The sequence below is a fragment of the Lampetra fluviatilis genome, chromosome 23 (genome assembly GCF_964198595.1).
Source record: "Lampetra fluviatilis chromosome 23, kcLamFluv1.1, whole genome shotgun sequence".
In the NCBI taxonomy this organism is placed as follows: Eukaryota; Metazoa; Chordata; class Hyperoartia; order Petromyzontiformes; family Petromyzontidae; genus Lampetra; species Lampetra fluviatilis.
Genome location: NC_136297.1, coordinates 10,707,319 through 10,729,992, shown reverse-complemented (window position 1 = coordinate 10,729,992; position 22,674 = coordinate 10,707,319). Strand labels below are relative to the sequence as shown.

Below are 22,674 nucleotides of genomic sequence, written 5' to 3'. Positions count from 1 at the left end.
AATACTTTATTGAATCGATGAATTATAGAAATCCGGATGAGTTAATTTTCTTACAATTTCGATATTTGATATTTAATGGTTCGCTACTCTAGTTATCGATTCCTCGATATGATCTAGACTTTAATTGATTCGGGAGGCGATGATTTCGGACAAGTGGCACAGCAACGATTCATCATCCTCCAGCCCTACGAAACTTGCCATTTCAGAATCTGAATATTTAATTTACACCGGATAAATCCGATGACCTACAAAGCTCTTTTTCTTCACACATGTGAATGACTGACCAAGCTAAAACCTGGCATGGCAAATTCGAACAAATATTTTGTGTGTGTGTAGCCAAATGAAGATTCATAATTGATTGTTGGGTCGATAGGGCTTAGAAAACCATCAACTCTCCACTGCGCCTGAGAAGTCGGTTCAATCAGAACTCAGTCGATGTGGATCTTATTTTGTATTTTTTTTAATACTTTGCCTGAACTGAAGGCGCTTCTAAAAAGCGATAACAAAAAACAAGATAGTGATTAATATGGTAGGGTTCGTGCCATTGGGAAGGGATGATCGTGGTCCCGTTTAGCCAGTTGCCCGGATATTTTAGACGTGAGCACAACAAAAGCAACAAAGATTGTTTTTTTAAACCCATCAATATTGCAGCAAATCGAGTACAGCAGGGCCCTTAAGGAACATTGCACAACTAACAAACGGACGTTAACGAAAGACACCAGAAAAAGTTAGGTAACAGATGCACGTAAGCTCTATTTTAGTCGAACATGTGGACGCCACGGTGGCTAGGAGATGTTCACTACCTCGCCTGGTGTACAGGAGGTTATGGGTTCGATTCAGACACTGACGCCTGCTGTATATTTGGAGTTTGCGTGTCTCTGTCTCTCATCATCATCATCACGGTGGCTTTGTGATGTTAACTACCTCATCTGGTGTACAGGAGGTCGTGGGTTCGATCCAGACCCTGACGCCGGCTGTATATGTGGAGTTTGCGTGTCTCTCTTTCTCCCCGTGGCCGCGTGGATTTTTCTCGGGGTCCTCCGGTTTTTCCTTCCACATTTAGAATCAACGTCACCGCGCGTTTCGAGTGTTTCACTGCAGTAAATATTCCACTTGATAAGCCGCTTCGTTGGGCTGTCATTTGTGATATAGCCAGGTCGCTTAAGGGCAGTCCATAAATGACGTCACGCACCTGGGGGGGGGGGGGGTGGTCAGACATTTGTGACGATGTGTGACGAGGGGGGGGGGGAAGAAATGTGACGTCACATAAAAATGCGCAACTTTAAATAACTATAGACAACACGTTAAACATAATTAAATAGACGTTTTAATAAATGTTTTCTCCTACAACATCAGAGTGCAGCGCCACACTAAATACGCACTACAATGACAATAGTTTAAAGCGATTTGAAGCATGTTTTATTTGGAGGGGGGGGCAGAGCTTTGTGACGTCATATTTGAGGGGGGGTCTGACTTTTTGTGACGCCGTGTGACGAAGGGGGGGGGGTCAAAAATCGTCAAAAATCGCGTGACGTCATTTATGGACGGCCCCTAACTGGGTCTTTATGCAGTTGCGAAATCGGAACCACAGAGTGCACGGGTGAGCACGGACCAGCAGGTGGCGGACTTAGCTCAGCTCGGAGTCTCTCTCTCGACTCACTCTCGTCTATCGGTCTGTGCATCGTCTGCGTGGAGCGTGGGCGAAGGGAGGCGAGCGAGGGTGTGGCTGGGAAAACAGTGAGGAGCGAGAGGGGGAAAGAATGAAAGGCATTGGAGTGGGGAGGGGGGCCAGCAAAAGTGATTTCCCCCACCTCTCTCTCTCTCTCCTCATCTCCCCGCCATCTCCCACTTTCCTGCCGCTGGGCAGACACAGATGCCAGGTTTTGGTTCACTGTATTTAAAGTTAAGCAGTACCACTCCACCACCACCCTCCTCCTCCCCAGCTCCCAGACGCAAAACTAAAACATATTTAAATAAATAAACCTTCCAACCGCACCCCTCCCTCTACTGCAGAGGCAACACGCGGTGCCACGTGGATCACGAGGATGATGGAATTTGGGAATTTCCAAGGCTCCCATCACCCACTTATCGCCCCCATCACCCTGCACCCAACATACCCACCACGCTAACCCCACCTATCACTCCCCGCACCACCACTTCCCCACCCATCACCCTAAACAAACCAACCTAACCACCACCACCAAACCCCACCCCCATCACAAACAACACAAATAACTATGACCCACGCTGTCCCATACCACCCCCCTCCTCCCTCGGGGGAATCATAACCACAACTCACGCACTACTACCACCACCACCAAACACCCTGGCTCTCAGCAGCCCTCAGCAGTCACCCACGCCCACCCTTCTTGGAATTCGGCAGGAAAAGGTGACGCAAGGAAGAGAGACAGACAGGAACACGAGGCGCGATCGGGGAAACTTATTGAGTATTGCTCCGTCCTTGCTGTTGATGGAGGACTTTGGGTGAACGGCCCCCTCCTCTGTGGCTGTAGTAATCTATCGAGTGATCGCACGGCTATTAAAAGCTCGAGCGAAGGCCCCTTGCAGCTAGCTGCTTGCAGTGACGGGTCGGTCTCGAGAAAATAGTCTCGTTGTGGTCATAAGATCCACGCAAGGCTCGCGTTGGAATTGTTTGGAAAACTATATTTTTGGTTTTGTTTATAAATTATCGATTTGTTTATAAAGTTAGACGGAGACCGCGTGGATTAAGAGAAGACTGAATCTCGGGAATTCCACGACAATGGCTCAGCACATAATACACCCATCGCACAATCCATCACCCCACCATCATCAAAACCCATCGCTCACACCATCACAAACAACAACCGCCATTCGCCACGAAGTGCCTGAGACGTGACCAGGCTGTGTGCACGTTAAGGCCACGTGAAGTGTCGAAACAACAACCACAACAACAACAACCCACTCGCACACTCATCAATACAATCCAACCACCCCCTTCCCGCCTCCAATTCACACCCAACAATCAACGACATCAAAACGCCGGGTGTGTTGGGTATCCCATCGTGCCGCCCTTGCTACTGCCGACTCGCCTCCTCGTAACCAACCCCGGTACGTGACCACGACTGGTTGAAAAGACATTCGTGCCAATTGGTGTCTTGCTATTTGTGGTGGGTATTATTCGGGATAATTCTGCCCGACTCGATCGCGTTTGTTGTGCTGTGGGTGATGCGTCGCCTCTGCGTTGACATCGGCTCGCTGACTCGCTCACCCCATACGGCAAATATAATTACCTGCACTTACATTTTAAAGCGTTGTTTTAATTAACAAACAAACATCTGTTAAAATAGTACTTCCACTGCTCAGTGTTGTACTTTATACGTTTTAATATTGGCGTATTGATTATGCAGATGGCACGGGGTATTTTTTTAAACTCAATACTGTATATTTTTCTCGTTTCAGAAGTTTAATTTCAACTGCGCACCCGTAAACACCGTGCGTGTGTGAGAGCGTTTGTTTAGCCTTTGTTTATCGTGTAAATAAAGGATACATATTGTTCGGTTTAGGATCTGGTTTGTGCCAAGTTGGCTGCCGAGTGTGAATCTAAACACAGTAACTCCAGCACACACAGCAAGCCTGCCCCTCCCCACACCTCCCTCCCTACCTTCTCCACCCTAACTCCCTGCTACATGCAGCCCCCTCTCTCGACACACCCGCCTCTCCTCTCTGCCCACCCCATCCACCTCTCTCCAACACACGCTCTCCGGTCTTCCTAAACCTCTCTCTGCCCACACCCATCCCGTCTCTCCAACACACGCTCTCCGATCTTCCTGAACTCTCCTCTCTGCCCACACCCATCCACCCCTCTCTCCAACACACGCTCTCCCATCTTCCTGCAACTCTCATCTCTGTCCACACCCATCCACCCATCTCTCCAACACACGCTCTCAGATCTTCCTGCAACTCTCATCTATGCCCACACCCATCCACCCCTCTCTCCAACACACGCTCTCAGATCTTCCTGCAACTCTCATCTATGCCCACACCCATCCACCCCTCTCTCCAACACACGCTCTCCGATCTTCCTGCAACTCTCATCTATGCCCACACCCATCCACCCATCTCTCCAACACACGCTCTCCGATCTTCCTGCAACTCTCATCTATGCCCACACCCATCCACCCCTCTCTCCAACACACGCTCTCAGATCTTCCCGAAACTCTCCTCCCTGTCCACACCCATCCACCCCTCTCTCCAACACACGCTCTCCCATCTTCCTGAACTCTCCTCCCTGCCCACACCCATCCAGCCCTCTCTCCAACACACGCTCTCAAATATTCCTGCACCTCTCCTCCCTGTCCACACCCATCCACCCCTCTCTCCAACACACGCTCTCCGATCTTCCTGCAACTCTCATATTGCTCCTCTCTGCCACAACGCTCTCTCTTCCATTTCCCGCACCGCTCTCCCCACAGACCTCTTCCCCCTCTTTAAATTACCACATCGCGCTCTCTCTCTTCTCTCCCACGCGTCCCCCCCCCCATACCGTCTCCCACGCATCTCCCCCATCCCCTCCTCTCCCCCATCATCTCTCCCACGCCTCTCACCCATACCCTCCTCTCCCCCATCATCTCTCCCACTCCCTCCCTCCCCTCCGCGAGACGTCGGTAAGGAAGTGACGCCGGCCTCGTCTCAGGTGCGGGGGAGGCGGAGCGCCAGGTGCGCGCAGCTAACCCCTCCCTGCTCCCTGCTCCCTCCCACGCCCCCTGCTCCCTCACCACTCCCCCCCACATCTGGACAAAGACCCACACACAGCCTGGTCTCATCACAACCGCGCCAGCACGCGTCTCTCAGTCCTCGTCTCTCGCCCACGCTCCTCGCTAATCCCCTGGGTCGCGCCTCTCTCTTTCTCGCCGAGCCGCGGTCGTTGAGTCGTGGTGGAGTCCACTTCGATCCCAACATTCGTGTGTACCTTACACACTCCCCCCCCCCTCCCACCACGCCGCCTCTCCACTCGTCCTCTGTCCATCCCGGGGTCGCCCTCGGGGTCATCCCCCCTTCCTCAGGGTCACCCCCACCCCTCCACGCAGAGGTCATCGGCCCGCGATGAGAGAACGATGGCCACGGCGCAAGGCGGAATCGACTCGGGCCGCCGCATCGGCCGCTGCGCGACGTCCTTCTGGCTCGCGATCGCCTTCGACGCGGTCGGAGTGGCCGTGCTGCTCGTCGGCATCTTCAGCGACGTGGAGTTCTACGACCTCCTCATCTACTGCGGGGCCATCCTCATCTTCCTGAGCCTCGTCTGGTGGATCTTCTGGTACACGGGCAACATCGAGGTGCCCGTGGAGGAGTTGATGCGCGGTGGGGAGAGCGAACGCGGCGGTCACGGCGGAGGCGGCGGCGGCGGAGGCGGTGTCGGTGGCAAGGGGACGGGACCCGCGCGCCGAGTAGCGAGCCTCGTGCGAAGCGTGTCGAGCATCCTGCAGGGTCGGAGGTCCTTCACGAACACTCCGAGAAGGTCTCAGCAGCAGCAGCAGCAGAATCAACAGCAGCAACAACAGCAGCAGCAGATTGACTTGAACGGACTTCAGTACAAGAGCTCGCTTATAGCGGCTTCGGAGATGCACCACAACCACCACCGCCACGAGCAGCAGCAGCACCGTCTCCCGGTAGAGCCTCTGCCTGGTGAGTCGTCTTCGTCGGGACGATCCGTCCCCTCGTCGCCTCCTGTCTTCTCGTCGCCCTCGGACGGGCGCTGCGCCTCGCTCCGCGCGGAGCTCGAGGAACGGGGCTCGAAGCCGGCGGCGAGCGGACACGGCGGTGGTGACCTGCAGGGATGGGACGCGAACGGGAAGTGGCCCGAGGTTTGCTTCATCTCGCTGGTCGGGCTGCCTTCGGAGAGCACGAGGCTATGAACGAGGTTGGCTTCTCCAGCCCTCCTCCTCCTCCTGTGCGGGTAAGACGCACGCACCGCACCGCACCGCACCTTGCCTCTCTCAACTCACCGTTGACTCTTTTTTTTTGTTTGTTAGCGTCCAACAAGGAGCGACGGTAACTCTGCCGATTTGGGGAAGACCGCTCCGGAAAGTTGGGACGCTCGCCCCAAAACGGCGATGTCTTCTCCCCACCCTCTCTGCTCTCACCCCCCCGCTCACCCCCCCCCCCCTGCTCACCCCCCCGCTCACCCCCCCCCGCTCACCCCCCCCCCCCGCTCACCCCCCCCCCCGCTCACCCCCCCCCCCGCTCATCCCCCCCGCTCACCCCCCCCCGCTCACCCCCCCCCGCTCACCCTCCCCCGCTCACCCCCCCGCTCACCCCCCTCCCAACAAATCGCACGCGCGAGCAACGAGATAAAACATATCCCGCCGGATTATAAAGACGCAACTCACAACGTTTGATTTAAAATTAAGGTGTGCGGGTGTGTGTGTGCGTATTTCTAGATTTGAAGCTTTCGTGACTGCAATGATTCATATTCTCAGGTTTTTTCGGTAAAGTCACGTAGGTAAAAACATTAAAATTAATGAAAGTAAAATAAAACAAAACAAAATAAAATTCACGACGTTTCGGAGGCAACACAAGTCTCCGTCATCAGGTGGGACCGTCACAGCCGAATTAGCTGCATCAAGTGAATTAGCTGCATCTTGATGCAGCTAATTCGGCTGTGACGGTCCCACCTGATGACGGAGACTTGTGTTGCCTCCGAAACGTCGTGAATTTTATTTTGTTTTGTTTTATTTTACTTTCATTAATTTTAATGTTTTTACCTACGTGACTTTACCGAAAAAACCTGAGAATATGTGTGCGTATTGTTTTTGTGGGGGGTGGTGGTGTAGCGGTTAGCGCTACGCTGCGCTACGAACCCGGCGACCCGAGTTCGATTCCCGCTCACGGCCAACATCCATTGACGATTATCTGAACCGGGTCCTGGGCCTCCCCTAAGTCGACTCGGCCTCAAATGAGTACCCGGTGCGGTGTGTAAACATCGCCAATTGAGAGACAAAGGCGGTCGGGCGTGGTGTGGGCAACCCACCCCCTCGTGTACCGTGCCGGCCTTCATAGGTGCTCGCTAACAGCACTTGCCCCTACAGTCTGTTACAGGCTATACGGGGGATCTTTGTATTATAATATGAATATTATGACATCGATTATAATGTTTGTATGTTAGTTAAACACGTAGGCTTTCGCGACCGATAACCATACCACTATTTAGTACGTATTTACGCGATCTAATCCACGCGATCTAACCGACAAACGCCTATGGATGTTTCTCTGTTGTTGTATGGTAAGATATGTAGGGAGAGGCGGGTTCGTATAGCCAACATCGGCGACGATTATCTGAACCGGGTCCTGGGCCTCCCCTAGGTCGACTCAGCCTCAAATGAGAACCTGGTGCGGTGTGTAAACATCGCCAATCGGGCGTTGGCAACCCACCCCCTCGTGTACCGTGCCGGCCTTTATAGGTGCTCGCTAACAGAACTTGCCCCTACAGTCTGTTTAGGCTATACGGGGGTTATTTGTGTAGTAGTAGTAGCTCATGTCTTTTGCGAAACTCCCGGGCAGTCACTGGAGACCGCTACGTTCACCACAATGTTTTATTTTAGAAGAGAGAAAAAAACACTTATTGTTACACCCCTTTCAATCGCCTCGCCCTATGTTGGAAACCCAGTGACTCAATGTTCATGAATCTATGAAAGGTATCGTTGTGATTGATGGTCGCGTTCGATTTTATTTTTTTACCAGATAAGTCCCCACTGAGCTGTTATAGTTCTGTTTTCAGAAGCGACCTAGCCACACATGACAGCTCAACGAAGTGGCTTATCATCATGTCGAAATGTATAGCAGCCAAATACTCGCAACGCGTGTTTCTAAACGTGGAGGGGCGGGGGGGAACAGAGAACCCGGAGAAAAATCCACACGACCACGAGGAGAGAGACACACAAACTCTAAAAATACAGGCGTCGGGATCGAACCCACGTCCCTCCTGTATACCTGGCGAGGTAGTTAACATCTCCTAGCCACCGTGGCGGCAATTATTTACTCAGATGAGACTACGGCGTGTCTCGAAACTCGCGCTGTTGCCCCTATCCGTTAGCAATGCTGAGCCAGCGGTATCCTGCCCATTCCACGGTGCTATGGCGAGCGCCGGGCCGAACCTCGTCAAACGAGGGTCCAGGATGCGGCCCACGCGAAAACTCTCAATGCCGACTCGTAACAATGCCGCTGGAATGGTCTGAGCGAATTACTTTCATGAGCGGGGTCGAATTCATGCGAGGGAGGAAACCTGAGAGGCCACGGGTAGAAACCCAGCCGAGACGGCGACACCCAACACCCGCCGTCTGCCGGCCGGCCACCTTCCAGCTCCCACGCCTACAGCACCTGGCAAGCCCCTTCTCCCCCCCCCCACTACTCCCCACGATGTTTATCGCGCGTCCCAACTATTGGCCAGGATCGACCCCGCTTAGCTTTTGACCTCCGGCGAGATCTCGCGCGCGCGATGGTGTCCGTCCGGCGTAATTTCGTGGTAATTACCGACATCATCATTATCATCGTCATCGTCGTCATCGGCTGTGGTCTATCCACTGCTGTATGAAGGCCCTCCTCGCCGCGCCGTCGCCATCCCTCAGGGCGCAGCGCCGCTGCCACATTCACCAATCTCGTCGCTCCGTCTCCGCGATGGTTGTCCTCGTGGGCCAAGGCGTTCTCCCTCCTTTGACTGCCATTCCGTTACCGGTCTCGTCCGGCGGCCGCTTTCCCGTGTCGGCGATGACCCGTCCGTCCCTGTCCAGGCTCGCGTACGCGCTTTGTGTACAATTTTACTGTCGCGCCGTCAAAAGAAAATAAACATCCACACAAGAGCCTTCACCCTCTATCAAGGAAGCGTGGAGCGACGCTCATCTCCCGTTGGGGCGCACCTGACCCATTGTTGGAAATTACACATTCTTACGGCAAGGGACTGTACATGTAGGACAACCTATGTATGTATGTATGTTGAACTTCTTTTGCACCGTACGTAGCCGACCCTGCTAATCGGAGTTGCGAGGGGAAAGGACAACAAACTAAAGACGAAGTTCCAACGATGTGAGTTTTCAACCTAGATGATGTAAATATGCACAGCTCCAGTGGCTTCCTGATATCGGAAGGAAGAGCGTTCCAGACGGCCGCAGAAGGCGCATGTTAAAGCAGGCGATGCGGTGAGCGTCTTTGTTTGATGGCTAGTCAAACGCCGCTGCTGCCAGGATGATACGTCGCGTAATGGGACAGATCCAGGTGCTATGGGTTGACTGACTGAGATGACTGACAGATGCACCACCTGTGCCCCGTACTGTGCCGGCTTTCTGTGCTTTAGCCGCCCAGCGGCTCCGCTCATTGTTGTGGGATATCACACACACGACGTGGAATGCCACAAAGACAAAGATCCCCCGTATACCCTGAACAGACTGCTGGGGCAAGTGCTGTTAGCGAGCACCTATGTAGGCCGGCACGGCTCACGAAGGGGTGGTTGGCCCACACCACGCCCGGCCGCCTTTGTTTCCCCAGTGGTGATGTTTTACACACCGGGTACCCATTTGAGGCTGAGTCGACCTAGATGAGGCCCAGGACCGATTCAGACAATCGCCACTTGGTGTTGCGGGAGTCGAACTCGGGTCGCCGTGAGCTGCACGGTGGTTTTGGCAACACCACGAGGCGAGGTTTCTCGGCTCTGCCCCCGCAGGTCGCATTGCAGAAGCTGCCCTAACAAACAAGCCCACCGCGAGCTACCAGGCGCTGTGCCAGTGTGTGTCTGTGTGAGAGTGTCTGTGTGTGTCTGTGTGTGTGAGAGTGTGTGTGTGTGAGAGTGTCTGTGTGTGTGTCTGTGTGTGTGAGAGTGTCTGTGTGTGTGAGAGTGTCTGTGTGTGTGTGTCTGTGTGTGTGAGAGTGGCTGTGTGTGTGTGAGAGTGTCTGTGTGTGTGTCTGTGTGTGTGAGAGTGTCTGTGTGTGTGAGAGTGTCTGTGTGTGTGTGTCTGTGTGTGTGAGAGTTTCTGTGTGTGTGTCTGTGTGTGAGAGTGAGAGTGTGTGAGAGTGTCTGTGTGTGTGTGTGTCTGTGTGTGGGAGTGTGTGTATCTGTGTGTGTGTCTGTGTGTGTGTCTGTGTGTGTCTGTGGGTGTGCGAGTGGCTGTGTATGTGTGGGGAGCGGTGGTGTAGCGGTTAGCGCGCTGCGCTATTAACCCGGCGACCCAGGTTCGATTCCTGCTCACGGACAACACCACAGTGACGATTATCTGAACCGGTCCTGGGCCTGGGCCTCCCCTAGGTTGACTCGGCCTCAAATGAGTATCTGGTGCGGTGTGTAAACATCGTCACTGGGGAGACAAAGGCGGTCGGGCGTGATGCTGGCCACCCACCCCCTCGTGTACCGTTCCGGCCTTCATAGGTGCTCGCTATAACAGCACTTGCCCCTACAGTCTATTAAGGCTATACGGGGGACCTTTGTGTGTTTGTTTTTCGTCTCCAAGTTTGTTTAAACGATGCAGTCTTGTGTGCACACACGGGCGCCGCGCGCATTTGCGATGTTTTGCAACGGGGTTTGTCGAATCGCCACCATCGTCATGGTCAGTAATGTCAGCCTCATGATGACCAATCAGTACTCTTAAGCAGAGTTGCCCTTGCCTCCAAGGTGCGTGGCGTATGTGTGTGCTTATACACACACACAGTGGGGAGCGGGAGCGGTTAGCAAAACCACCTTAATCCGATTCACGCTCTTTGGTTCTTTCGGTAAGGTCACGTAGGTAGAAAAATTAAAAATAATACGTCACGACGTTTCGATCGCAACACAAGCGGTCGTCCTCAGGCGGAAAAAAACAATCCAGCAGTGGAACTGCTGTCGTGATATATTAATTTTAATTTTATTTTTCTCCCTCCGTGACTTTACCGAAAGAACCAAAGAGTATGGGATTCCTGCGGTGACGCAAGCTTCAAATCAAGATCGATTCCTGCTCACGGGCCAACACCCAGTGACAATTATCTGCACCGGTCCTGAGCCTCCCCAAGGTCGACTCAGTCTCAAGTGATTACCTGGTGCGGTGTGTGTAAACATCGCCACTGGGGAGACAAAGGCGGTCGGGCGTGGTGCTGGCCACCCACCCCCTCGTGTGCCGTTCCAGCCTTCACAGGTGCTCGCTAACGGCACTTGCCCCAACAGTATGTTAAGGCTACACGGGAGATCTTTGTATATACGCACAGCTTCTCCTGTGTACTTATTGCGCTGACTCTGCTCTCGAGAACTCTAGAGACCTGATCTAGGCTCAATTAGTGCCGAGCAGCAGCGGATTTTAATTGGCCTCATGGTGTGTTGGGGGCGGGTTCGGCCAAACCCGTGGTTTTGGTCTCCTGCACGCACACGGGTGAGATGAAAGGTGAGATGAAAAACAGGCAATGTCTGCAGGTGAGGCACGAGGTGGGGGGGAGACGCACAGATGAGGGATGCATAGGTGAGCTAATGAGCCAATTGGCTTGGCGAGCCGGGTGTCCGTACCTACGTGCAACGTTGTTTGGACTCTTCCCTTTACCTGGCCAAGCGGGTCCCGTGGAGCCCACCTGTCTCCCACGGCAACGATCCGTCTCCCTGGCAACCAGCTGCCCTGTTTGTTGTATCCATACCGATTAGCGCACGAGTGCGTCTGCCTCCCAAATCACCTGTCTGCTTTCTAACCTACGAGCTCACCTGCTGACCTATCGTCCTACCCGTCTCTGTGCTCACCTCTCAGCTGGCAGACTGTCACTCACCTGGCTGTGTCCATTTAATGTCCCCAATGTAACTTGCTGACCCGACCTCAACTGGACATCTGTAACCTCCATTCTAAAAAAAAGAAAATTCTGATTCTAATGTTCACCTTCCCATCCGACCCCAGCTAGCCCAGGGGTGCCACGGTGGTGAGATGTTAACTCTCTCGCCTGGTATGCAAGAGGTCGTGGGTTCGATCCCCAACCCTGACACTTGTTGTGTATTTGGATTTTGCGTGTGCTCTCTCCCCGTGGTCGCGTGGGTTTTTCTCCGGGTCCTCCGGTTTTTCCCCTCCACATTTAGAAACGTGATCATTCACTTCGTTGAGCAATCATTTGTGGCCAGGTTGCTTGTGAAAAAGAGCCAAACAGCTCAGTGGGGCCTTACCTGGTAAAATAAAAAATATATATTATTTTGTTACCCATATACGCCTCTCCCGCCCGTCCGTTTCTCTCGCCTCGTCACGAGTTAATGATCGGCTCGAGTCGCCCTTCACCAGGGCGACGCGTGAAGCTGGCCGCTCACAAACAACCGAGGGCTCAGCGGGGCGCAGCCGAAAACAACGACCGCCGGTGGCTTCTCGCCACTGCCTCCTCGCAGCAGGAGCTAGGGTCGCTGCGACACGGCGGTACATCGCGAGATATCAACCTCCACATTGATCGTGTCGTCATCGTCCTGGCTCTTAAATATTGTTAAGTAATATTTGGAGTTTACAAGAATAATTATTGGTCTCGTGCAGTACCGCTACAGTACAAGGGGTGCATATTCATAACAAGCCTATAATGTTGTACCCTGAATTCTGATAATCCTACGATTTATTTTTGAAAGAACGCCCTTGTAAGGCTGGACATTTCGGAGTGCTTTACACCCAACAGGCGACTTGCATCTCATCTCGACACATTTGAAACGGCATCCCCAGTGGCAGCTGTCCTGTTTGTTGGGGCAAAAGGTGATTTTGCACCTGGCCTGCAATCGGGCATTATCGTGCCTGCCAGTCGGGGGCAATGATCGCTCTGTAAAATTACAAATATGTAATTTTTAGGTCATTTTTTTAATTTGGAAAATGTAGGCCATGTCGCCGGCACGCAATGACCAGCTCTTGCGAATTACACGAGGGGAGCTTTAACGTCCACCGTGAAACAGACGGCCCAAATTTTACGGCTAAAATGACAAAAGTATTAACCAGGACGGCCTGCTGGATTCAAACCGCAAGCCTGCCCCAAAACGCTACCAGTGGGCCGCGTCACCGCTCCTACGAACCAGATTTAGGGCGAAATATGGCAGCGAGGTGGATGCAGAAACATAATCTTTATTTAGACTGGAGGAATCCGATGAGCTATGAAGCTCTTTATATTATTTTAACACAGATGTCCAGCCGGGAACAGGTCAGAAATCCCGGAGGAATCGTTCCGGAGCGGACTCTCGCCGCTGCTGATAATTGAGCCCCGTCAGCAGGGAAAGAAGATGAGAGGACGCCTGAGGTGAATCGTCCACCAAAACAAAAAAAATTTAGACAACTGCCGCCTGGCCAGCATTAGGATGCTCACATGACAAGGGGGGTTCCCGTGCCCCCTCTCGCGTCGCAGGCAATCGCCTCTCTCGAGTCACGAGACAGATGTGGGCTGTGGTCATAATGGACGGTTGTAAACAATGTACGCTCGCTTTCACCTCACGTGATGCCGTGGGCAACGTTATTATTTTACAAAAGAACAACGATGGCCCTTGCCGTCGATGGGACCTTATTTTTTTGGAGGCGCGTGATCACGCGTACGTACGTACGGGGGGAACGGCGGCGTTGTGCGTGAAATCGTGGGTCGGAATGATCACAGATCAACAGCGGGGAACTTATTTCACCCCTGTCACACAGAGCCCATGTCTGTTCCGATGATGTGGGAAGAATTCCGAGCGGAGCGGGTGCCACCGCACTATGAACCTGGCGACCCGCGTTTGGTTCCCAGTCACGGCTAGCGGTCAGAAGCGAGTGACTTCTGAAAAATATCTCGGCCGCCCCCCCCCTCCCCCCTCTTACATCGATAGCCAGTGGTGGTGAAGTATGGTAAAAAAAAAACATGACTTACATGGCGTAAGGAGGCCTTTACCCAACAGTGGTTTGACATTGGGCTGCCATTTATCTTTAAACTTGATCCACGTTAGATTTTGGAGTCGGGCCACCCCGGTATAGTTCAATGGCAACATTGTCGTAATGAATGTTAGCTCTGTCTGTCTGTGGTCTACATTCCTGCTCTTGCCTTAACGAGTCAATGACAAAATACATTACTAAAGACATATAAAAAAACTCGAGCTATATTTGAAACACACGCCAAAAAAAATCAGCTCTCTTCATCTGAGGTACCGCCCAAGCCATTGGTTTAAAAAAAAAACGTTGTATTTCCTCCATTTGTGTTTCCACTATTGAAGTGTGGCGGGCGGTGGCCGGGTGCATGTGTGCACTGTGCGTGTGGGGTGAAGCAGTGTGGCTACTGGGCTACTACTAGTACCTGCTGCGGTGTGTAGTAAACGTCACCACTGGGGAGACAAAGGCGGCCGGGCGTGGTGCTGACCACCCTCCCCCTCCCTCGTGTGCCCTGTTGACCTTCATAGGTGCTCGCTAACAGCAGTTCCCCCAATAGCTTGTTAAGTCTTGCCGGGTGATCTTTGTCTCCTGGGCTAACGAGAGAAAAAGAGAAGCTTGCACAAGGTGTGTGTGTTGTGCGTACGACCATGCGTGGGTGAGCGGTGGCGCAACGGTTAGCGCACCGTACAACGAACTTGGCCTGCCACCCGAGTTCGATTCCCGCTCGCGGCCAACATCGGTGACGAATATCTACACCGGTTCCTGGATCTCCCCCTAGGTCGACTCGGCCTTAATTGATTACCCACTGCGATGTGTAAATATCGCCACGAGGGAGACAAAGGCTGCCAGCCGTGGTGCTGGTCACCAACCTCCCACGTGTGCCGTGCCGACCTTCATAGGTGCTCACTGTAACAGCACTTGCCTCAACAGCCTGTTAAAGGCTGATACGGAGGGGGGGGGGAAGGAATCTTTGTCATTGCGCAAACGTGCACGCGAAGCTATCTACGATCGTGGAAACTGAATGCATGGCGTGAACGAGTCCGCGAAACTTTCATTGCCACCGCTTCTCGCCGCCAGCGACCCTAAAGTTAACAGCGGGCGATACGGCCATTTACCGCCGCGCCACGTCACTCCGACCCGCCACGTGCTCGCGTGTCGCGATGAGGTTTTCAAGATAAAATAAAACACTTTTATTGCGGCGGTTTCAGGTTTTCGTGAACCGTTTCCGTTAAAAGTTCTGTCACGCGAACGCCGGTGTGGGGCGAGACGCGCGCTTGCCCTCGCGTAAAAAAATATAAAGTGTTGAAAGAACTTCGTGACCTCCCCCCCCCCTCGGTTTGCCCAGCAGTGGTGGCAGTAGCGGTGGCGTCCATGGCTGTAGCAGTGCACCTCAAGTGGGCTGTGAGCCCCCCCGTCCGTCTGCGTGGAACGGTTGCCGCGTTTTACCGGGTGGAGTTTATTTTCCAGGCGGTCTGGCTTTTTTTTCCCTCGCACACGCAGAAAAAACGATTACTTCCTTGTCGCTGCCCCCCAAACGACCCGGCGAGGGTTTGCTTTGATAAATTACGGAAGGTTACTTTCAGTGATACAGTATCTAAACGAAACCATTTTCTTGTTTTACCAGGTAAGGTCCACTGAGCTATTAGCTCTTTTGCAGCGAGCGACCTGGCCACAAATGATAGCTCAACGAAGTGGCTTATCACGTGGAAAACGTATGGCTGGCAAATAATCTCAAGCCATTATGATTGTAAATGTGGAGGGGAAAAATCCACGCGACCACAGGGAAAGAGACATGCGATCACCAAATACACAGCAGGCGTCAATGTCGGGATAGAACCCACGACCTCCTGTATACCAGGAGAGAAATGCTATGTTTAAATTGCAGTGATAGGGGTGTAGGGGTTGGGGTAGGCTTCATCGTAGCTGGGGGGCAGAGGCAAGGTGGGAAAGTAGTAAGATGGGCTTGGCCAGGGGTCGACTAGGGAGAAGAGATGGGTTTTAAGTGAGGAGCGGAGCACGTTATGGTGAAGATGATTGTTTTTTTTATCTGCGTTGGCTGATAATACTGCTGACGGTGTTGGTGGTGGTGGTGACGAAGCTGGTCATCTTCATGCTACTACCGCTTCTGCTGACAAAACTTGCTTGCTGCTAATTGCGATTAAGATGACAGTGATGCTGATGATTGTGCTGCTGATGATACCGATGATACTGATGATCATACTACTGCTGATGATGACGACGACGACGATGATTCATTATCTCTCTGTACCCACAGGTCTCTTCCGACCGCCAGCAAGGAACGTGTGGGCCGGTCGTCTAGCCCATCTCAGCTCCCCGACCAAACCCTCAAGAAATATTTTTGTTGTTTCTTTTTAAATCATGAACTTCGATTCCGACAACTGGAAGTTACCACACACCAAGGAGTGCATCACATTCCCAAGTTTTGTTTTTGTATTTACAACGTGAGGAGACGTAAAGTGGCAAAGTATAAAAAAAAGAAAATTCCAGAACAAAAAGAACTTTCCTGACTCATTTACTGTAAATTCCCGACGTCAACGATGGAACCGCTCGTGTTTATACTGGAAAGTTCGTGACCTATTGCTGCTCACTCAATACAGAAACAAACACAAAACGACTCAAATAGTTATCCACAGCTCCTGGAGTCTCACGCAGTTTTGGCGCAGGGAAAAGTGGCAGCATCCCTCACGTATTGCATTTTCGCGCCTTTATTCTTGTTGTTTATAATCGCCATAATGTCGTATGCTACTCGTAAATAGCCGCACGATGTTCACGGTCGAACCAAAAAGTGCCGTCCTGCTCCGCCCGCCTGGGTGCCTCTCACGACACCTGCTGGCCACTGTCGCCCATTGCCCAGAGCGGTTGTTGATGGCAACTTGGCGCCAAAGTTTGTGGTGGTTGGTGCTGGTGGTTGGTGGTGGCACGGGCATGCATTTGGTTGCGCGAAGCAACGAAAGATGAATACATTTCCCTCAGTTAAGCGAAGACTTTTCTCCCAGTGAAGTGAAGACATTTTCCTTCAATGAAGTTTATAAATTTCCCTCAGTTTATACATTTCCCTCCGTTAAGTGAATACATTTCTGTCGGTTAAGTGAAGACATTACCCTCAGTAACGTGAATATATTTCCATTAGTTAAGTGAAGACATTTTTTGCTGTCCTTCCCCCGCACCTCCGATTAGTGCGGTTGCCTGCGTAGGGTGTGAAAGAAGTTCAACATACATACATTTCCTTCCCTTAGTTTCCCAACTAAATCGGTCTAAATTAAGGGAGGCTTTTGATAAACGTATTTGACTTGGCCGGCCATTAATCACCTCTTTACGCCACTCGCCTCGCAGCTGTGTAACCTGTGCCATCGTTGCACCACTCGTCTCCAACCTTAATCAATTTCTGGTTGTTCTTCGAGAGAACTACGTTTTGTTTTTAATTGCAAAAAGCATTTTGTCTGAAGCTGCATGCAGCCACGTTTGTGACCAGTGCCCTTGGTGACTATGTTGTTGCATGATGCCTCCAGGCGGCCATGTTGGTAGCCAGTGTCTCAAGTCACTGTGTTGGTAGCCAGTGCCTCATGTCACTGTGTTGGTAGGCAGTGCGTCAGGCGGCCATGTTAGTGGCCAGTGTGTTAGATGGTCATGTTGGTAGCCAGTGCGTCAGGCGGCCATGTTGGTGGCCAGTGCATTAGGTGGCCATGTTGGTAGGCAGTGTGAAGTGGCCATGTTGGTAGCCAGTGTGTTAGGTGGCCATTTTGGTGGCCAGTGCATTAGGTGGTCATGTTGGTAGGCAGTGTGAGGTGGCCATGTTGGTGGCCAGTGTGTTAGGTGGCCATGTTGGTAGGCAGTGTGAGGTGGCCATGTTGTTGGCCAGTGCGTTAGGTGGTCATGTTGGTGGCCAGTGCGTTAGGTGGTCATGTTGGTAGGCAGTGTGTTAGGTGGTCATGTTGGTAGCCAGTGTGTCAGGCGGCCATGTTGGTGGCCAGTGCGTTAGGTGGCCATGTTGGTGGCCAGTGTGTTAGGTGGTCATGTTAGTGGCCAGTGCGTTAGGTGGTCATGTTGGTAGGCAGTGCGTTAGGTGGCCATGTTGGTGGCCAGTACGTTAGGTGGCCATGTTGGTGGCCAGTGTGTTAGGTGGTCATGTTAGTGGCCAGTGGCCCCACATGGCATTTTGTTGGCCAATGCCTCAGGAAGCCAGCCAAGTTGGGGACAAGTACCCCAGGCAATTAAGTGGTGACCTGGAAAACCAAAATGACTGGGCCATGGGTGTGTATGGACACAAGGACTGGTGCTGCCTGTGTCGTGCTGTACGTCGGTGTGATTCCACGAGATGAAAATGCTGTAAAATGGGGCCTTTTACTGCAAAACTAGATTAAAATTGTGCCTTATTAGAATGAATAATAAGCAATAGTTGTCCTATGGAAACACTGCTACCCACCATAGCATTGTGGAATTTCCACCACTGGTAAGTGGTACACCACAGTGGAAAATTAGCACTGCCTCAATGCTCTTTGAGCAGGGAGACTTTTTTACTTGACTTTGTTTATAATAATGCCGTTAATATTTTACAAGTGGTTAGTCACTTGACAATCGTTCTCACTATGTGCCTAAGCGTATCCCCAGGACACCCATCCCTTCTTTGCATTGGGTGTTTACGGTTGTCTGAAACCTTCACTTTTGTGATACTCCGTAGAACTGTAAAGTATATTGCACCCTGCAGTTTGCTTGCAACGTGCTGTGCAATTTGACGGTTTGAGGGGAGCGGTTGTAGGCCCGTAATCCTGCTTGACAGCAGGCCATCACGTTCTGTCCTAGCCGCAGCACCAAATCTGCCAAATTGTTGTTTTAAAACCTGCGAAGGCAATCGGCGTTTTTTATCCCCTGCTAGATGAAGACATACCTACGCTGTCGCCACCCGTCGTGGTACATACCGATGCCATGATCCAGCGCCTTCACCCCCACCCCCCGCACACGTGAACCAATATCATCGCTCCCACATCCACAGTAGTGGTCATTTGTCCCGTATGTATTCTCTCGATCATCAGTCTCGTCCATCGACCACGATCGTCCCTTGCAGCCACGATACGTGTCTTATCCAAGGTCTAATAGTCCGCATGGTGTCTCTGATTTGTTTTTTTGTTCCTCCGATCCTAGTACTCCATCTGTCTGTCCGTTTCATTTCCGGCATACGACTGCGCCCCAAAAAATATGAATTGGGCTCTTACTGTCAACGGAACAATCGCCAACACCTGCCTTCTACTTCATGCCAATGCTGTCTCGCGCTGTAAAGCAAAGGACTATACCCTAGTTGACAGGTGGTGCGTTTAAATACGAGCGAGTAGACACCCGCACTTAGAGCAAAGTTCTTAGATATTTTAGCGTGCTGTGTTTGTAAAACAGTTCGTCGTGAAATCGTCGTTGCTGCTTCGTTTTACATCTTTTAGGCACCGTTGTAAGAAAAGAAAAAAAACTAAAACTATCCTGCTGAGAGTTTACAGAAATCGCGAATGTCACGTATTTACCCAGGCAAACCTCGCAGAGTCTCAAAAGGCTATTGTATCAGAGTGTCCTGGATTGGGGCCTTTTGACCAAACGATTTTGTTTTAAAGGAGCGTTTTGCTTTATGTGGGATGCAAGTATCTGGAGAAACCCCACTGTGTGTGTGAGGGTATAACACTCAAAAGGGCCACACACATTCAGTGAACTCAATTGCTGTACTTACACCTTCTGGACACTTTGGAATCCAGCGGCTTTGGGATTTTTTTTTTTACAAATCTCTTTTGGTGTGATCCACCAAAACCCTCTCCACCGAAGTTCTGGAATCATATTAAAAACTAACAAGTGTATTATTTATCTTGCCCAGAGATTAACAAGAGTCGTTTTGGATGGCCGATTTTCTTTTTTTTAAAAGAGGTTATTTTATTTTTTTCACGGCACTAACGGCAAGCATATGGTACAAGTGAACGCAACACATCAAGCAACGCAAAGGAAGCGGCCAATAGTTAAAAAATATATATATAGTTTGACCAAAGGCATCACACGCACACAAAGGTCTTTTCAGACACTCGCACATCCCAAATCTAGACGAATACAAAGAACAGGTGATGCAGAACTTTTAAATGATAACCCAACAACCACGACGCCATGCCGCTCCTGTTGACAAAGAGAGGAGGGAGATGTGTCACCCTCACCCGACTCGGATTTGGCGCCTCAAATGAAAATTCCCCCCCGGAAAATCCAAAGATCTGCGTTGCGTTTTTCGGGGTTTCCGCCGTGCGTGGAACATCCCGGAAGCACACATCCTGAGGACTTTTACAGGCACGACAGCGAAATTTTTTAAAAAGCCTATACGCTGTGCTACATTCCACTCCGTTAATCTGGGTGAAAGTAGCGAACTTATTGTAAGAAACTCAACACGATCGTCAATACCGCTGTAGCCTTAACGTGTCAAATATATAACGCGGCGACGTTTTGGGTAATGGCCATAATTTAGGGGCTTTGAAGGGCTATTTCCCGAAACGTCACCTAATGGTTTCCATTTTAAGACGACAGTGTTGCTGCCGAAGGTGTTGAGTGTTTTCATAATTAATGAATTGTCCTGTGCACCGCTGCAGATAAGCAAGCAGCGGCATCACTGACCAGGTCTACGGCCTCCAGAAATGGTCACAGCTGGCTGAGATATTTTTTTGGGTGAGCGGTCGAATTGTGTTCCATTTGAAAATCGGGTGACCATTCGTGATGGGACGTGCAGGCAAAATTATGTAGGGCAATGGGTGTCATTCTTAGTCTTGCGTTGTTTTAAGTCGACGGAGTTGTGCCATGAATATTGCTATATACTGTATATATTTATGTGTAAGTAAATGGACCAAGAGCTTAAAAGGGTTAATTCATGTAAGTCATTGGATGCCAGCTCGCGTATCATCGTTGATTGGGGCAGCGTACGACACGGATGGCTCGTGTAAATCCTCATTTATTTAAGAGTAATATATGTTTGTGTACGGATGGAAGGAATGTGAAGGCAAAACTTAAATTGGCAATAATAAAGAAATGTTTTATATTATCGGCCGTGGATTCATGTTGTTCACTATACAGAGTGATGGTTCACGACAGTATACGCAAGTAGCAGTGCGTGTGTTTCTGTGTGTGAGAGATACTTTGCATTTATGTTGCACTTCTTTCACACCGTTCGTACCACAACTGCGCTTATCGGAGCGTCGGGGTTACGGATAAACAAACGAGTCGCAGAAAAGCTGTCCTAAACAAATGAGTTTTCAACAACGCAGATTTAAAAAGCGTGCACAGCTCCTCCAAGCGGCTTCCGAATATCGGAAGGGAAAAGAGCGTTCCAGACGGCCGCAGAAGCGACGCGTCTGAAAGCGCCGAGCGATGCGGGTGACCGCCATCTTTGTAGCGGGGGGGGGGGGGTTGACAGCGGCAGTTGAACCCTGGGGTCCCATAGTGCCCAGGCTCTCGCACAATGTCCGTGATGCAGTCATTTTTAGTCTGTCGATGGTCGGCGATGCGGCAATCGACTCAGCTCGACGAGCTGTACACGATGCACGATTCAGAGTTGAAATTTTCGAGAACGGATTTTTTAATGCTCAAGTTTGGTTTGTCGACATCGCGGAGTGGCACTGATTTCGGATTGATTGGTACCCCAGTCGCGGTTGTAAGTACACCCCTGGAGAAAAAAAAGTGTCCCAGAAATAATATATTTAATTGCCTCGGCCAGTTTGTATTATTTGGTACCTCGGAGTACCGCCATAAGGATCAGTTGTAACGGTTAACGAGTTGCCCTACGAACCCGGAGGCACCCGAGATCGATTCTCGCTCACTACCACCACCACCAACATCGGTGAGGATTATATCTTATATCTGAATCGGTCGTGAGCCTCGCCTAGTTTTTTGACCTGGTGCGTTTGTTTGTAAACATCGCCACCGGGGAGACAAAGGCGGCCCGGCGTGGTACTAGCCACCAAATCCCCACCCGCAAACCCCTCCTCGTGTGCCGGTCTTCATAGGCCCTCGCTAACAGCACTTGCCCCTCCAGTCTGTCAAGGCTATACGTGGGATCTTTGTTGCAGGTCCATGTGTGGGGATATCTCCAGCTGTCCCTATTGGCCCGAGTCAGGGGTTAAGCAAAGTCCCTAAGGTAATAAAATTATAAATTCCACTCTCTAACCACAACAAACACGTAAGTCATGTTTACACAACGCACCAGGTTCTCATTTGAGGCTGAGTCGACCTATGGGAAGCCCAGGACCGGTTCAGATAAATCGTCACTGGGTGTTGGCCGTGAACGAGAATCGAACTCGGGTAGCCGGGTTCACTGCGCAGCGTAGCGCTAACCGCTGCACCACCGCTCCCCCAACACACACGCCGGTTACATAACCCAAACACGCGTTAGCTGTCAGGGAGCCGAGACATTTGGGGCCGCTACTGGGGGTCGATTTGTATAGCCGCTGTGAACAGTGGCACGGCAGATTGGGGGCAAAGATCTAACAGTCGTTGTTGGAAAACACCTTGCGGGGATGGTTGGAGTGCGAACCCCACCCACACACTCCCGACCGCCCTTGTTTTAGAATTGACATCGTTCACTCGACTTTCCAGCCCTTCTAGAACATAAGTTATCATTTAGATCGATCGCTCGGCTTTTACAGTCGCTCTAGAACACAATTGGAATTGAGGTCGGTCATTCAGCTTCCCAGACCTTCCAGAACATAAATTGGACTTTACATCTTCCACTCACATTTCCAGACCTGAACACAATTGGAGTTGACACCGTTCACTCAACTTCTCAGATCTTCTAGAACATAAATTAGATTTTACATCGATCACTCAGCTTTCTAGACCT

General features: G+C 51.3%; 1 protein-coding gene across 1 annotated transcript; it reads left to right on the top strand.

The window, feature by feature from the left end:
- The first annotated feature begins 5,093 nt into the window (after positions 1–5,093).
- On the top strand, positions 5,094–16,397 carry LOC144940926 (uncharacterized). The gene is made up of 2 exons (XM_078867435.1): positions 5,094–5,935; positions 16,090–16,397. Exon 1 carries the CDS (start codon positions 5,097–5,099, stop codon positions 5,892–5,894), a length of 798 nt encoding a protein of 265 aa, XP_078723561.1. The 5' UTR covers positions 5,094–5,096; the 3' UTR covers positions 5,895–5,935; positions 16,090–16,397.
- The last annotated feature ends 6,277 nt before the right edge of the window (positions 16,398–22,674 follow it).

Excerpts from the sequence above, each read along its gene's own strand:
- LOC144940926 (XM_078867435.1), top strand. The coding sequence starts at position 5,097 with ATGGCCACGGCGCAAGGCGGAATCGACTCGGGCCGCCGCATCGGCCGC.